Below are 17,769 nucleotides of genomic sequence, written 5' to 3'. Positions count from 1 at the left end.
ATTTGTTCCAAGATGCACCAGGGCATGGGCTCCTAGATCGGATCTTGCTTTATTTTTCCCAAGCCGGGTACTTTAGCGCAGTATTTGGTACCTGCGCCTGGGAAGGGGCTGGCAGGGGACTGAGGTGGCTTCCCCACGAGAGCGAGGTACCGTAGGAGGAATTCGGGACGGGCCTGAATCACCCACCCCTGCCAAAGGTGAATTTCAGACCCAGAACTAAACTTTGCAAGCTCAGGGTGATTCCGAATCAACGGCCAGGAGGCAGGCCCACGATGCATCTGTCTCAGGCAGGGAACGCGGACCCTGCCACTGGACAGCGGCAGGCAAGCAGGGTTCTCCACAGAGATCAGCCCGCCGGGCAGGACAAGTCCATATGCCCGACGCTCTTGGCGATTACAGGGAACACGCTGCCATTCAGGGCGTGGAGCTCTAGCCCCAGCTACAAAGGGTTAAACGACACATCGCTTCCCCCAGCAGATGCACGTCCACATGCCAGCCAGCCATGTTCCTGCCGCTCTCACAGCCTGGGCTGCTGCCCGATGCCATCGCGTGCCCGGGAGCCTTGCCTACTAGCTTGGCACAGACAGCAGCTGAGAACACAGAGGCGCCTAGGTTTGGGAGCAAGACAAGTCAGCGTGTGTCATCAGAGACCTTTCTAGTGACTGGCTGGGGCCGGGAAGCCACCAGGACAGAACACCATAGCAGGGAGAGGGCACCGAGAGATGGAAACATTAGCGACGGCATGGCAGGGGACTTCAAACCAGGGGAGTGGCCCCTGGACCCTCTCTCCGCCCCCACTTCCCTCAGAGCCCGCATTGGTAGCAACTGCCGGCTGCTCCCGTCGGACGGCTCTTGGGTGAGAGGAGTTTGGGGGTTCTCAGTCCAACCCGAGCTGTGCCTGTGTCCACATGAAACCCCCCCACTGCAGCTGGGATTGATGGCTCCCGGGGAGTCAGGCTCAGGGGAGAGGGCTGAATAGGCCAGGAAACTGAGCCCCCACATCTTGCCCCTGAGGGTTGGGGTGAGACATGCTGGTGAAACAAGCATTGAGGACAGATTTCCCCGCCACGGAACGAGAAACCCCTCGGGCGCGAAAGGTGAACAGTTGCGGAGAACGGCTACTAGGGCCATCGGAGGAGCGGAGAACCAGCCTTACGAGAGGAGACTTAAGGAGCTTGGCTTGCTTGGCATAACACACAGGCTGAGAGGGATCCGATCGCTCTCTATAAATACATCAGAGGGATAAACACCAGGGAAAGAGAGGAGTTATTTAAGTCAAGGACCACGGCTGGCACAAGAACAAATGGATACAAACTGGCCATCAATAAGTTTAGGCTTAAAATTAGACCAAGGTTTCTGAGCATCAGAGGAGTGAAGCTCTGGAACAGCCTTTCAAGGGGAACAGTGGGGGCAAACAAAACCCTAACTTGTTTCAAGACCGAGCTTGATACGTTTATGGCGGGGATGGTGTGCTGAAGTTGCCTACAATGGTACACAGCCCATCCATGACTGCTAGCAGCCAATGTGCCATCACTGGCCATTGGAGATACTCGACGGGGAGGAGTCTGAGTTACTACCGCAAATTCTTCCCCGGGTGTCTGGCTGGTGGGGCTCGCCCACATGCTCAGGGTCTAACTGATCGCCAGATTTCAGATCGGGAAGGAAGGAATTTCCCCCCGGGTCAGATTGGCAGAGACCCTGGGGAGGTTTCGCCGCCTTCTGCAGCGTGGAGCCCGGGTCATCTGCTGGTTTGAACTAGAGTAAATGGTGGATTCTCTGTAACGGGAAGTCTTTCAATCATGATTTGAGGCGTTCAGTAACTCAGCCTATTGCAGGAGTGGGTGGGTGAGGGTCTGCGGCCTGCAGGGGTCAGACTAGATGATCATGATGTGCCCTGCTAGCCTTGATATCTCTGAGTGGTCTGTGTTTGCGCCCCAGGACAGCATCCATGGTGGACCCGCTAACACCAGACCCAGCGTCCTCGGTGCATGGAGCACAGGGGAGCGGCCTGGAAGGAGCTCCCCCGAGGGAGCCGACGCCCGGGGTTCCTACCCACTGCGGCCAGGACCAAAACCAAAGGGAGCTCGCTTGGAGCTGAGAGCAGCCCGGGCCCGGGCCCCAGCTCCGTGACCTTGACGCAGGGAGGGGCCCTGCCGGTAAGTGGTTTCTGGCATGCCCAGGAAGGAAGCCCTGGCTGCTGGCTGGCAGTGGGGGGAACCAGCGCTCAGAGATCGCACCGTCAGATTCCGTCACGCGCCCCAGCCGAGCGAGCAGCGGGGGCTTGGCCCATCTCAAGGGATCCGGGGAACCTCCCGGCAGGAGGAGTCGCTGGAGGCTTCCACCCAAACCCATCACAGAAATCAGGCTCCCCTCCCCTGCCCAGCGGCTCAGCCCAGGCCAGGTGGGCCCAGAAGTGCACCACCCCTTTCTCTACCTATCAATCCCCCCTCCCCGAGCGCCTGAGTTCCCAGGTCCCTCTGCCTTTTCTCCGCCCCGGGCCTGGACCCTGCCCTGCGTGAGGCTTTGCCCGTGGGCCCCATGCGCCTCCTGGGAGGAGGAGGTGGGGTGGGGTTTCCGGGAAGGCGGGCGGCAGGCTTGGAAAGTGGCCTGGCGCAGGGCAAGCAGGACCAACCAGCCAGGAGGTGCCGGGGCCAAAGTACCTGGGCCAGGGGCCCACGCAGTACCTTCCTCCCCCGAGGCCTGGGGGGAGCCATCCCACATGCCAGCTGCCCCCCAGAGCAGGAGACGCGGGTTGAGCGGGAATCAGCCTGCAGGAGTCAGGGGGCCCCTCCTGTGCGGCAAGAAGAAAACCCAGCTCCAAGGCAGCTGCTTGGCGGAGCCGGGCTGAAAAGGCTGCCTGGTGCCGGCTAAGCCAAGAGCGAGCTGTTCAAATAAAGCCCTGGAGCCAAGCCAAGCCCTCGGCACGGAGAGAGGAGCCGGGCCGCAGCTTCACCCCGGCCGTCATTAGTTAATAGCACATCTGCTTGGAGATTGGCCCCTCAGCTGCTGGGCAAGAGGCGAGATGGGAGGTGGCAGCTGAACATGCAGGGGAGGCGACAGGGCAGTTTGTTCATCTCCAGCTACTTCCAGGCCAGGATCTCCTTTGCCGCCATTAAGGAATTCAGCTTCACACACGCCCCTCCTCTGTGGGAGGTAAGTCACTATTATCCCCATTTTACAGAAAGGGAAACGGAGGCACAGAGAGGGGAAAGGACTCACCCAAGGTCGCACAACCAGTCAGTGGAGGAGCTGGGACTAGACCCCAGGGTCCTGGAGTCCCCCGCTCTAACCACTAGACAACGGCCCGTCCCAGAGCCAAAAGCAGAACCCAAGAGTGCAGGGTCCTAACCACTAGCCCCACGCCGGGGCATCGAGGACACTAACATCATCGCCACAAGCAGATGGCAGGGCGTTCATCAGCAGAAGGAGCCGCGGGGCTTAGAGAGCGGCGGCCGTGATGTCAGAGGGGATGGGCACCATCCACGCAGGAACATGCAGGCACACATCTGGCAGGGCAAGATAAAGCAAATCCCTTCCTCCCAGGGCTCATCCACCCGCACACAGCAAAGGACAAGAACGACTCCAAACAGGGAATGGGGCCGTGCACATCTCCCAGGCAGCTGAGAGACCAAGGAGGAGGTGGTGTAGGATCCCCGGGGGGGGGGGGGGGAGCAGAGAAGGGGGGGCTCTGGGACTAGATCCAATGCCAATCGAGCCTGAATGCGCGTGGATCGCTTCCCGTCCCCAGGAGAAGGTGGCAAGGGTGGAGTTGGGGGGGATGAGGTGGGCTGCAGAAATAGGGATTAAACTAACCCTCGACAGAAAGCGACTGAAGAGGGAAGGATGGTCCAGTGGTTAGAACACTAGCCTGGGACTCAGGAGGCCTGGTGTCAATTCCCTGCTCTGCCACAGACACCCAGTTTGACCTTGGGCAAGTTACTCAGACTGTCCTCAGTTCCCGTCTGTGAAATGGGGGGATGATGCCGGCTTTGCCCTGCCCTGCCCCTGATTTAGTTGGGGATTGGTCCTGCTTTGAGCAGGGGGTTGGACTAGATACCTCCTGAGGTCCCTTCCAACCCTGATATTCTATGATTCTATGAAAGCTGGATAATTTGATGGACGCCCTAGAAATATCTCAGAATAGGGTGACCAGATGTCCCAATTTTATAGGGACAGCCCCGATATTTGGGGCTTTGTCTTATATAGGCGCCTATTCCCCCCCCCCCCCCCCACACACACACCTGTCCCGATTTTTCACACTTGCTGTCTGGTCACCCTACCTCAGAAGAGCCTCTTCATCTTCCCCCAGAGGAAGACAACTGAATGCCTGCGGATCGCCTCCCAGCCCCAGGAGCAGGGGGCCAGGGTGGAGCTGGGTGGGGGTCCATCCGTGGAGCAAGGCAGAGGTAACCTAGGCAGTGGGGCGATCGGAGACCGCTGACTGCTACTGACTCATTGTTCCCTTGTGCTCCTCGATCTGGCTTCAGCCATCTCTGGAGTTGGCTCCTTGGGGCAGGGGCTGGCTTTTTGTACAGCACCTAGCACAGGAGGGGCCTAGCCCAGGACGGAGGCTCCCACATAAGCCGCAAAAGGTCGCAGAGAACAAATTCTTCTCCCCCCCCCCCCCCCCCCGCGCAGAAGGGGTGGCAGGGGAATCTCCAGGCTGCGCAAAGGCAGGGACTGACTTCCCCTCGTACCCCGAAGTGGGTGGTCCTGGCTTGGGCGGGGGGTGGGGAGAATCTAGCATTAAAGCCACGTGAATCGCCCGGCGTGGAGCGAGCGCATTCCTCCCCGCTTCAGGGCCATCACTCACTCCTCTCCCCATTATAAACACATCCTCCGGCCCACCGGGATGCTAGCAGTGGGAGGAACCGTCTGATCCTTGCCACTGCCGCACGGCCTTCAGGCGAGAGAAATATCCCCTTCCTGCAAGGCCACCTGCCGCCGCAGCCCAGACGCAGGACAAGGGGCTGGGCCCTGGACAGCAGAGGCTGGGTTCTGCAATGCTCACCGGCACTGGGAGGAAGGGGAAGTTTGCTCAGCCACACTAGCAACCCTCAGAGAGCACGTCAGGGGTGGAGGCGGACAGTACGCCCCCACTACCCCTTCCAGCCTCAGCCTGCTCCCTGCCAAGGGAGGCCTGGAGATGCTCTGCCCCTCTGGCCCCGGCAGGGTCGCTGGTGAGGACGTTCGGGGAAAATCCAGCCGCCACCTTAGGCCGGGTGGTTAAAGCTTTGTCCTCCCACCTGCCCCGGCCCCAGAAGTTTGTTGGTCTCCTTCCGGGAATGGGGAAGCCTCAGCTGCGGCGTGGGGGTGCAGAGGAAGCGGACGGTGGGGAAACGTACGCAGATGACAAGCCCTGATGTAGGAGAGAGCCCCCTTCAACCTCGGGGCCCCAAGTTCAGAGTTAGGGGTTTCGTTTGATTTGTTCCAAGCAGACGACAACAAGCCAGGAGAGCTGGGTTCTGTTCCTGGCTGGGGGAGGGGAGTGGGGGTCTAGTGGCTAGAGCAGTAGCGACAGAGCCAGGACGCCTGGGTTCTATTCCTGGCTCTGGCAGGGCGGTGAGGTGCGGGACTCATTGAAGAGTTTGGCCCCAGATCCAACCATTCCAAAAGCCTGCGATATTTGGGGCGGGGAGGGGAAGGAAAGTGTGTTTCGGTTACGGACACCCCCCCTCTCTGGATCCCTGCTCCCCAGGAATTAACAGCCCACCGAAAGCGGGCAAGATTCCTGCGTGAGCTGCTTTCCCAGGGGGAGTGACACGGCTGGGAATCCCGATGGGCGCAGGGCAGATAGAGCTGGTGGTTTTGTCGGGGTAAACACAGATCCCTCAGGCTAAGGGCTAAGCCTCCAGGCGGAAGGCACCCATTGGAGGAGGCTGCCGAAGGATTTGCTGATCTGTGGAGGGGGGAGAAGGGGGGTTGCCCACACCCTGAAGCAGGCAGGGCTTCAGCATGCTGGAAGCGCGGGGAAGGGAGCAGGCAGGAATGCAAGAAGTTGCCCCCCACCCCAGCCCCCCTGCCGCTCCCTGCCCTGGATCCAGTGTCGGCTGGTACGGCAGGGACCGGCGTTGACTCCCCCACCGGCCCTGGCTGGGGGAGGGGAGCCAGGTGGGGAGGGGATGCAGGCCCCAGCCCATGGAATCCTCTCCCATCTCTCGCTCAAGGCAGGGGCTGGGTGCTGTCCCTGCATGCCTGGCAGGCCGGCACACGCTTCAACCGCTGACATTCCCCATAGCTCCTGGCTATAAAAAATTCCCAAATACCTGACAGCGTGGGGAGCGCCCGACAAGCCAGGAGCACGTGAGCAGCGGAGAAGCCAAAGGGGCGTGGATCATGCCGGCTGTGCCAGCCCCGCTCCCACAGCAGGACAATGGGCTGGACACGAGGCACGGCTCTCCTCGGCCAGACGGTTGTCATGCCCTGGGCTCTCAGTAGAGCAAGCCACCTCCACCCAAGGGACCGAGCACTCCCTTGTAATGCGCAGATCTTACAGCCCTAGAGCACCTTTCACCCAACGCGCTTTACAAACGGCAATCCCGCCACCAAGATGCAGCCACCTCTGGGGTGGTAGCCCAGCATCTTCCCACCCGGCAAGAGCCCAGGCCTGGGGGGAAAAGGAACTGGAGACCGTGACACAATCCTTGAACTGTGCAGCTGTCACCCTCCACGCACAAGCCAGAGCAAAGCAAGCCCTGGTGTCCTGGGCAGACCGGTGCAAGGAAGCACCTCGCACGGCCTCAGCTCCGTGCACGCAGACCGGCAGGAAGCCATGGGGCTGAGTGCACAGTGGGGCAGGGGGGCCCAAGAATCCCTGCCACCCCCATGCAATAGGCCCCGATGCCCCTGCCCTAGCAGACATCTGGGCTATTTTCAGTCCTGATTCCAAGAGGCCTCCAGCTACTCTGGACTCTGCCCCCAACCCCGCCGCCCTGGGTCCAGGTGACGACAGGCCCATGTGGTGCGTCTCAACAGCTCCCCTTTGCCAAGGACGCAGAGCAGGAATGGGAGGCAGCCCCACTCCGAGCCTCCTTTATCTTTAGTGCCTGTCCATCAAACGGCGCTCGGCTCCCAGGACGCGAGGGCCAGGAGGCAGAGGGGTCGGCTGCGCCACGGTGTCCCCAAGGGGCAGGCTGGAGAGCCAGGCTCCCACACAGCAGCTGCTTCGGCTGCTCCACCGCTGCCAGACTCCAGCGCAGCAGCTCATCCGTCACTCGGGAAATCCTCACTTGCCCGTTTGCGCCGAAGGCCAAAGTGAGTGGGAAGGAGAGTGACGGACAGGAGGGAGAGAGGGAGAAAATGAGGGGATCTAAAATGAGAGTGACAGGCCCTACATCAGCTTGGATACAGACCTCCCCCTTCCTGATCCATCCCGGCCGCTCTCCCACGATCCCCAGCCCCACTGCTCGGATGAATGTTGCTTAGCGGAACCCAGCCAGAATCCTGCGCGATTCACCCCGCATCCTGGTTCGTTTTCTCCGCTTCGCGCCTGCCCTCCTGTCACTTTCTACGGGCTTGTCTACACTTAAAACGCCACAGCGGCCCACTTCCATCAATATAGAGAAGTTCCTGGAGGATGGGTCCATCAAGGGCTATTAGGGATGCAACCCCATACTCTGAGCGTCCCTAGCCTTTATTTGCCAGTAGCTGGGAATGGGCGACAGGGGATGGATCACTTGGTGATTCCCTGTTCTGTTCATTCCCTCTGAGGCACCTGGCCTTGGCCACTGCTGGAAGACAGGACACTGGGCTAGCTGGCTGACCCAGTATGGCCATTCCTATGTTCTAACCTAGCGATGGCTACACAGGGACTTAGGTTGGCTTAACTACACTGCTCAGGGCTGTGGATTGTTCACACCCCTGAGCGCTGTAGTTATGACCACCTCATTTTCCTAGTGTAGACCAGGCCTTGGTCTCACCATCCACGTGCATTAGGACTCTGTGGCTCTCACCCTTCTGATCCCCGTCATCACAGCACCCTGAGCAGTCCAGGGCTGCTTTACTCAGAGTTGGCATTTTAGTTCCTCAGTTCTTTTTCCTCCCTTACCCGCTGTCCAGATAGCAAGTCCAGACCAACCCCCTCATCCCCAACACGCACTCTCTTCCTCCTCGCTGAACGCTGTGGCAGACCCATCCCTATATTGCAGAGCTTTACTTGGGGCTTTTTACCATCGATCCCGTTAAAGAAACAAATGGATCCATGCTCCTCTAAAAGGAAAAGCATCTTCCTTGAAGCTCACACTCCCCTGTCACTATCCCAGAGCAACGATAAAGAGAGTGAATCAGTTTATAGGCTTTGTAATTACTGGAAAGGACGCATTACTGGCCTGCCAGTGAGCCAGGAGATGGCTGGAAGGCAGGTGATGGGCAGCTTTTTAAGCACCTAGTGATTTTAGGAAGGGCTCTAGCCCAAGAAGAGATGAGCGGGGGCAGAGGGAGAGTGAGAAATGGCAGTTCCTGACTGACAGCCGCATGAATTCTGGCTATTTACAAAAGGCTTGTAAAAGCATTTCCTGAATTAGCAAAATTCTCTTTGGGGGGGGGGGGGGAAGGAGGCAGTTCCGGAGAAATTAAACAATTGCTGCTACTCCAGATACAAAAAAAGAACATCTCTGCGGCGACCAGACACTGCGTCCCCGTGCTCACTTTTATTATTTACACTACAGTATCCAGCAGACAGCGGGGCCCCAGCGTACCAGGTGCCATACAGAGCCAGAGAGAGAGATGGCCCTGAAGATCTCACCGTCTGATTGCTTCTACTTCTGGGTGGCCATTCTGAGACACCCCATGGTCAAGGCCTGAGGGGGGAGAGCAGAGGCACAGAGAGGACAAATGGAGAGAGCAGAGCCAGGTCTCCTCCACCCCACCCTCTTACCCACTGGGCTACACTGTCCATCTAGAAGGACTGGACCAGAGAACTCCACAGCTACTATTAAAGTGGATGTCAATCCTCATGCTTCAGGGCATGGAGTCAGGCAGGAATTCCCCACCCCCACCCCAATGCACTGTCTAGCTTTGCACAGGCCAGGCATGCTAGGGTTTGTGGTTTCTTTGGTGCACCTTCCTTTGTAGCCTCCGGTGTTGAAGAGGCTGGGATGGATCAATTGGACAATTCCTGGATTCCCCCCCAAATCCATAGGCCTAATTTCTCACGGCTTTGGGGTAACAGAGCCAATGCGCCCTCCAAATACCAGCCAGGAGTCCGCCACGGTTAGGGAGTCTCTCCCCTGCATAGGCTGTCATTGCCTTGAGCACCAGGAATGCCAAGAGAGCATCTCTAGGCCCTGCTGTCCAGATGTGCATTCCCTGAGAGACAGGCCCTCCCCCGCACATTACTGGCCTAGCTCTCAAAGGAGCAACCCCCCGATGCCTGATGCAGTTGGGCACAGGGAAGGACCTACCCTTGCTGCTGCCCAAGCTAGTCTTTTAAGGCAGAGCCTGAGGCGTGCTCAGGGTCAGTGAGCCACCCCCCGCTCTGGGCAGGGACGGGGAGGGCACCTGCAAACGAGGTGCCCTCACTCTGCTCTCGAGGTGGGATCCAGATGTGCATTTCCAGTCCAGCTGTGGAGAAAGCAGAATCTCTCGCAGCAGTTCCCTGGGCAGCAGCCCACCCGTTGGTGGGTGGGTGGGAACATGACACGAGGGGGACAGGAGGTACCAAACGCCTAGATTGGCTGTGCAAAGCCCAAGGATGCCAACTCGCCGGTCAGATCATGACCTCAACGGTGGGAGAAGACTATCCATCGGGGAGGGGTTGGAAGGGCCCAGGCTCCACCCACTTCTACTCATTGGCCAGTGTAGCTGGTCAGGCCTTTGGTGGGGCAGAGGAATTTACCGCCCATCCTGACCTGGGGAGGGATGGAGACTTTCAGGCTGCATTGACACCGCAGAGAAGACAACAGGGCAACTCCGCTCTTAACTCAGGTTAGCGGCTCGAGTTCAAGCCTCAAGGGTAGGCTGGGGTTAAACCCGAGCTGCTGCGTCTTCACGGCAACGTGAACCCGAGTTCACTAACCCACATTCCGAACATCCCCTTTGGGGCAGCCTAGAGACACCCTTGGAGTCCCAATTCGCTCTCCGCTGCGGGCAGCTACCTGGCACCCCTTCCTCAAGGCAGATCGCGAGGTTACAATCTGGCATGGGGCCAGAGGCACCAGGCTTGCTCTGATGCTCCTGTCATTGAATCTCTATTTGAACTGCCTCTTGTTTAAAACTTGACACACTCAGAACGGCCCTGGCAAAGCCCCCGCCTCCGCCATGCCCGTAAAGCAATGGGAGAGGGAGCAGCGGAGACAGGAGGGGAGGAGAGGGAGATCTGAATTAACGGGAACCTCTCCAGAATTGGGAGCCGACCTCATCACACAAGGCTCAACGAAGGCGTCTGCTCGAGTCGCTAGGCTCTAGCGAGAAGGGGGCGGGAATGAACACAGCACATCCTGGGACGTCGCCGGATCAGCCAGAGATTCAGCCTCCGCTGAGGGTGTTTGGTTCAGGTCACCTCAAAATACCACCACCACCTGGCAGCATCTGTAACCCCTCTTCAGAGTGCACAGTGCTCGCCGGACAGTGAAGGACTACGCAGGGGATGAGCATTGTTATTCCCATCTCACAGCTCGGGAAACAAGGGCCTGATTTGCTGAAGTAGCCTCTTACCTCTGGGCGCCCAGCTGGGATGCTTAAGGTCTGATCTCCAGAGCAGCTCAGCTCCTGGAGCGCCCATTGACTTCAGCTCAGCACCTCTGAAAATCCAGCCCTTAAATGTCTCAGAGCGGGCGCCAGAAGTGGAAGCAATCAGACTTGGTGAACCCGTTTGAAAACACGGGCCGAAGGGAGTTACCTAGGGTCACCCAGCAACTCGGCGGCACCGTTACAAAGAGAACCAAGGAGTCCTGGATGCCAGCCCAGCGCTTTAACCACCAGACCACTTAGAAACCAAAGAGGTCCAGCGATGGGCAGCTGAACTGATCAAAGGAGAGACTGAAAAGGTGAAAGGGTAACATCTTCCAGAGTGCCTGAAGTGACTTCGGCCCTTGGGGAACAAACATTTAATAATGGGCTCTGCGCTCCCGCAGAGAAAGGTACAACACACCCAGTGGCTGGAAGCTGAAGCTAGACAAATTCAGACTGGAAATAAAGGCATAAATTTTTAAGTGAGAGCAATTAGCCACTGGAACAACTTACCAAGGGTCAGCCATGGTAGATTCTCCATCACTGATCGTTTTTAAAGCCAGATTGGATGTTTTTCTCAAAGATCTGCTGTAGGAATTATTTTGGGAAGTTCTCTGGCCTGCGCTACAGAGGAGGTCAGCCGATGATCACAATGGTCCGTCCTGGGGCAAAAAATCCGTCTGGGGATTAGTCCGGCTTTGAGCAGGGGGTTGGACTAGATGACCTCCTGAGGTCCCTTCCAACCCTGATATTCTATGAAGTCCCTTTCAAAAGTGAGCTTACTGCTGCATTTACACTGTCAGTGAAAATCAGGCTCCTAAACACCAATGTCACTTTTAAAATTAGCTCTCAAGTTACTTAGGTGCTTTGGAAAATTCTCCCCGAGAGCTATTTTATGTGGGAACAGAATAGACATGGCAGAAGTGTCGAAAATAATGACTGGTGTAGATAACGCCTGTCAGTTCTACTTTCCCTCTTCCCCAACGAAAGGAAAAAAGAGGACAGCAGATGAAATTTAAATGATAAAATGCAAGTGGATGAAAGCACATCTTAGTATAGGCCCCAATCCAGCAACCTACTTAAAACACATGCGAAACGTTAAGTAACGTGAGTTGTCTCATTGACATAAATTGATCTAAGAAGCATACATGTGTTTAAGTGTTTTGCTGGATCAGAGCCATAATACTCATGCTTCAAGGCATAAGCTGGCTGCAAATTGACAGGGGTCAGGAAGAAACTTCCCCTATGGACAGGTTGTTCCATAATTATCCATTATACTGTTTCATCCTCTGAAGCAGCAGGTGCTAACCCTGGTCAGAGACAGGTTACTGGACTAGGTGGACCAAGGGTCTGATCTGGCACGGTGATTGTATGTTCCTGGTATGCACATGATGAGCTGACTTGGAAATCCAGCTCCTTAATGGTTCAGATAGCCAGTGCGCCCTCTCCAATGAGCCATCCTCTCCCATCTCTGTCACACTGTTCTCCTGGCAGCCCAGCACCAACAGCAGCAGAACCAGCTGTCCTCTCCATGACCGCTGAATCCAAGCCAGGATTTCAGGAGACCCTCTGTGGTGCCACTGGGCAGTGCAGGCTGGGAGCCAGAGAGACCCACAGGGTCTGTCTGTATCCAGGCACCAGGGAAGAGGACCCAGGTGGTCAATTCTCTTCGTCATGTTGTTCATGTCAGACAACCAGCGCGTCTAGGCCAATAGCGCGTGGTCGACACCGGATGCTTCACAGGAAAGCAGCCTGCACTCACATAAACTCACAAACACCTCGCCAACTGTGCAATGCAGCAGATGGGGTGCAGACAGCCACCGCTGGCCCCTTCTGCAGCCCAAGCAGGTCCTTTAGCCCTCAGTGTGCTCAGGCTTGTTATCCCAAAGCTAACACAGGCGAGACAGAAAAGCTCAGCCCGAGGGTCAGGCTTGCAAAAGCAGCTGTTGCCCTTCGGACTTTTCCTTGCTGCCTTTCTCCAGAGAGCCCCAGTTACAACAACTCTGTCCTTGTAAAGCCCTCAGGGCCCACTCCCGTGGGACCTTCCAGGAGCAGAACATGGAGAAGGCTCCGGTGTCCACCTTCCAAATCCTCACACGAACAGGGGGCTGCTTCCGAATCCAGCTTTGGAGCTTCACTTTATCCTCAGAAAGGCCCGAGTCCCCAAGGTTTGGGCGTGGCTGAGGATTTTCAAGCTTGGGGTGTTGAAACTGAGGCCAGCACATGCACGTCTAGGGGGATAGAGGCAGAGAAGAACCTCGCGAGAGTCTGGATTTTAGCTCCGGTCTCGATCCCTCTGGGCTTTTAGCTGTTTATCCGTAGTCACCTGGCCCCCCTCACAGTCCTTAATGGATTTCTTCTCCCAGCACCCTGGTGAGGCAGGGCAGGGATAGTGTCCCGAGAACGGAGAGGCGAAGGCCAAGATCCACAACAGAGCAAGGTGACTAAATACCTTTGAGGATCTAGACCGCACTGACTCACTCAGTGCCACCCAGGCAAGTCTGTGGTGAAGCAGGGAGTTGAATCCGCCTCTCCCAAGTCATAGGCGAGGGCCCTAACCACTGGACCTTCCTTCCTCTCTAACAACCCCTCCCAAGCAGGGTAGATCCCAGCCATCACCAGGCTTCCCCAACACACTTTGCGAGCCACCGTTTCCCAGCGCAGAGCCCCCAACGCCTGCACTCCTCCTCCCTAGCAGCTGTTCTGGAGAGAGACAGAACCATTTCACTCCCCCTTTCAAAAAAAAAAATTAAAAAATCCCACACTTCATCAAGAGCATTTCCAATGAATCTTTGGAATGCACAGCAGATGCCTGCAACCCATGCAGCTGTTGCAGTGAGAGCTGTCCGCAGGGCACCCGATCCTCGCTTGGTACAAGGGAAAGAGACCCTTCAGCTGGCTCCCAACTTCAAAAGCCAGGGGAACCCGACGCCTCGCTGCCCCGCATCTCCTGCGGACATCTACACCGGTGCAAAATGAGCCGGCGACGCTACGGAATCAGGGGAGCATTTTGCACCGGTGTCGATGACAGCATCAGGCCACCGGGAGAGTTCAAGGGCAGAGGAGACTCGACCGGGTCATCTAGCCTGACCTCCTGTCTATCACAGGCCACCACCACCCGGCACCCGCGCCTCAAACCCAACAACTGAAGTTAGACCAAAGTACTGCAGCGCACAGAAGCCTAGACCATCATGTGCCAGAGGCAGAGATTAGGAAGGTCCGAGGGGCACCAGCGCCCGAGGCCCCCACAACGGTGGAGAATTGATGAAGTGAGATAGACCCCAAGCGACCCTCACCCCCACACTGCAGAGGAAGGTGAAACCCACCCCCAAGGTGCAGGCCGGGGCACTGGAACAGTTTGTACAGTGGGGGGGCTGAGAGCCGTGGAACCAAACTGTAAAGCCTGTATATAACGGAAACCACTTCAAGCCAGGGGGTGCGATAGCACCCCCAGTTCCAGCACCCGTGGGTGCAGGGCAATCAAGCTGCCACGACTGGACAAAAATACCACAGTTGGATTCTCCCTCGACTCTCAGATTCGAAAGGAGCCAGTCCTGATTTTCACAGGGGTGGATAAGGGAATCAGGCCTTTGAGAGAGCCGGGGGGTCCAGGGTGAGGGGGAAGCTAGTTAATCAAGAGAGAATCCACTGACTGAAAAGCTCTTTTGCAAGGGTTTAGTAAAGAATCGCAGGAATGTTCAACAGGTCCCTGGGAAGTTTCCTCCCCTCGCCACCAGCCTCTCGCCCATTCAAACATCTCCAGAGGCGCTGAGGGGGGATCTCTCAGGGTTCGTGGCTCCGCAGTTGCACTCCAGCGCAAGGACCACAGAGGAAACCATTCAAAAGCTCTATCCACCCTCCCTCTTCCGAGAGATCAGGGATGAACTCGCTAGAGGCCCAGGGCTGTCCCATGGCAGAAGGGTAAGGTGCCAAGATTAGCTGGAGAGCTTGGATTCACCCCTTCTGGGTGCAGGTTGAACCTCAGTTCCTGTTCATTGCCTGAGCCCTGAGAAAGCTTTCTGGGGGGTGAACTGACTGTATCCCACAAGAACACAGTCAGCATCGGCAGCTGGTCTCCAGGGATCCCCTGCAGCCCCCCTCGCTGATCCTGCCAACCGTACCCAGGGGTGTCAACTTTACTCAGGACAACCCAGGGATTTCAGCGAGGCGTGAGTCAAGTTAGCCCCCCCCTCCCTGTTTGCAGGATCGGGCCCTAAGGCAGCCCCATTCCACCACAGGCTGGAGGAGAGGTGGGGGTGTACATTGCAAAAGAAATAAAGTCGTGGGCATTATTGCTCCAGTTACAACGTTGGCATCCCCCCCACTCTTCCCCCCCTCTCCAAAAAAACCGCATCGGATCCCCTTTCAGCAGAGGCTTCAAGTTCACAGCCCCCCCCCCCCAAGCAAAGCCAGAGCTGGGCTGCGCCCACCACAGCAGCTGCTCGAGTTCAATCCCTCCGCATGACCCCTGGCTGCGAATGTGGGGGGGGGGACTGGACGCACCAACATCCCGCCTTCCCCCCAAGCGTAGCTGTGAGCCGGGGGGGGGTCCCCATAAGCCAGGATCGGGCCGCTTTGCCGGCTAGGTACTCACAGGTATCGGTCCTGCCCCTGCGTCTGGTGGTGCAGCGCCACCGAGAAGCCGAAGAAGCTGCTTTCGGTCCCGCCCCGCTTCAGGACCAAGAATTTGGTGTCCAGGTTGAAGCCGGCGCCGCCCGGGCTGCAGAGAGCCCCCCAGACCAGGCAGAGCCGCAGGAGCCGGTGCCCAGGGCCAGCCCTGTTGCTGCGGCAAAACGGCAATTCCCCAGGCCCCATGATGGGCTGGTCCCTGCCTCCCCGGCCAGTCCCAGGGGCAAGGTCCGGTGCAGCCTCCGGTCTCCCCAGCAAAGCCCCTGCGCTGGGGGCTGAGCCAGTCCCCGAGCTCCAGCCTGCACGGGCGGGGGAGGAGCGAGCTGCCTCCTCCCCACCTTGCGCGGGGCAGCTCGGCCCTTTTCTTCCGGGGAACAGCTACAATCGCGGCAGGCAAAGGGTTTAATCCTTAAAGGGGCCGTGTCACTTGGGCCGGGCTGCTCCATCCCCGGAGGGGGAGGGGCGCTGGTTCCTAGCTGGGGGGGAGGGCTGTTCCCCCCCCCCCCCCCATGCTCAGGGAATTTTGCAGGCGGATACCCGCTTTGGCCGCGTTTAAAGAAGTGCGACACAAACTTTCAGCCCTGGGTGGGTCCTTGCAAGCGCCTCCAGCTCCATCCCACCACCTGGAGGGGCACCTTGCCCAGGGAGCAAAGCCCTCAGGCGCCAGCCAGTGCCAACTCTCAGCCGGAGTCAAGGCTGGCCAGATCAGGCCCTCGGGCACCAGCCAACTCGCCTCGCCAAGGAAAAGGAAGTCGCCCGTGCGGTTAGTTCCACTCTGCCGTGGCTGGGCTTTGTGGCGACTGGCGAGAGCCAGATGATGCAGGATTATTTTTAACACGGGAAGTTTTATCTTGCCCTGGCAACCTTGGGGTCAGGTTCACAGCCCTGGAGACACCGACGGCTCAGAATAAATAGAGCTCAGAGAACAAGCGATCCACACACAATTTCCAACAACATGCACCCAAGCCTGGCTTAACAGGATAGCCCCTGGGGCAGGAAGGGAGGTTTGGTGCTATTCAGTCCTTGGCCTGGTGCTGGCCCCTATGGGGTGGGCTAATCAGAGCCAGATGTACTGGTCTTCGTGAGAAGGACGCTGCTGTGCTGAGGGTTGAACTGAAACCCACCAAGTCCCTCTCCCCTTCACCATGGAACAGCCCTCAGATGGCAAAAAAAGTTTTAAAAAAGAACTACATAAGTTCATGGAGGACAGGTCCATCAATGGCTATTAGCCAGGATGGGCAGGGCTGGTGTCCCTAGCCTCTGTTTGCCAGAAGCTGGGAATGAGCGACAGGGATGGATCACTTGATGATGACCTGCTCTGTTCATTCCCTCTGGGGCACCTGGCACTGGCCACTGTTGGAAGACAGGACACTGGGCCAGATGGACCTTTGGTCAGACCCAGTCTGGCCGTTCTTATGTTAATAATGTTCCATCCGTACTGACCTGGGGCTGAATTCAAACTGGCAACCTATCAGGGAAAGTCCCCCAAGTTCATCTCCTACCCTGCTGAGCTGGGTGGGAAGCAGTTTTCCAGTCCTGGGAAAAGTTTAAGATTTCAGAAAAAGTTTCCTATCCCAACTCAAGATGCAAAGTCAAAAATCTCAAAAACATTTGCAAATAAAAATCTTGGGGGGGGGGAATTGGTTTGTGTCAATCAATGGTGGTGGTGAAGCACTGGAATGGGTTACCTAGGGAGGTGGTGGAATCTCCTTCCTGAGGTTTTTAAGGTCAGGCTTGACAAAGCCCTGGCTGGGATGATTTAGTTGGGGATTGGTCCTGCTTTGAGCAGGGGGTTGGACTAGATGACCTCCTGAGGTCCCTTCCAACCCTGATATTCTATGATTCTAATATTTCATTCAGATAATTTCAAAACATTTCATTTTGATTTTGACCCCTTTTTAAAAATTGTACTAAAATTAGCTTCAATTTCTAAGTAAAAAAACCATTTCAAACCAGAAAATGTAGCCACGGGCAGTTTTGACAGGGTTTTTTCTTTCACTTTTTTTTTAGTTGCAAAATCTGTCAAAACCAACACTTTCCCGCAAAGAGTCTCTAATGAATCCGTGGTTTTGGATGAAAAACATCTCATCAAACAATTCCCAATCTATTCTACAGCTTCGGCATTTTTGAAAATCTCCCTGGGCAGCTAAGATCTTTGAAAATCAGGCCCTGAGTTCCTTGACCAGTCTGCCAAGCCACGCAGCTAGTTTTGTAATATACCCTATACATCTACAGTGCTGCCTTGAAAGCTGATTAATAAATATTAAGTAAGGCAAATTAATGCAAAATTGCATACAAAAGTAGCACCTCTGTCAATCGATTTTGGGAGACCATTAAGTGTGCAAAGTTAATTGCTCAAAAAAGCCAGGAAACACCAAAGCTAAAGTTGCTCACATAACCTTAACTGCACCCCCTGGTGTGTATGTATTATACTACAGTCTTTAATTAAATGATCTCATAAAATTATTTCCA

General features: G+C 56.6%; 1 protein-coding gene across 1 annotated transcript in view; it reads right to left on the bottom strand.

Annotated features, from left to right (window-relative positions):
- The window catches only part of ITGA3 (integrin subunit alpha 3), a 42,961-nt gene extending 27,478 nt beyond the window's left edge, over positions 1-15,483 (bottom strand). The window contains exon 1 of the mRNA XM_065422823.1: positions 15,263-15,483. Within this exon, the coding sequence (XP_065278895.1) occupies positions 15,263-15,483 (221 nt within the window). The remainder of the gene's footprint in view (positions 1-15,262) is intronic.
- Between the last annotated feature and the right edge of the window lie 2,286 nt (positions 15,484-17,769).

Source organism: Emys orbicularis, chromosome 25, assembly GCF_028017835.1.
Source record: "Emys orbicularis isolate rEmyOrb1 chromosome 25, rEmyOrb1.hap1, whole genome shotgun sequence".
NCBI lineage: Eukaryota > Metazoa > Chordata > Testudines > Emydidae > Emys > Emys orbicularis.
Note: the sequence above shows the minus strand (reverse complement) of the source record. Positions and strands in the feature narration are given on the sequence as shown.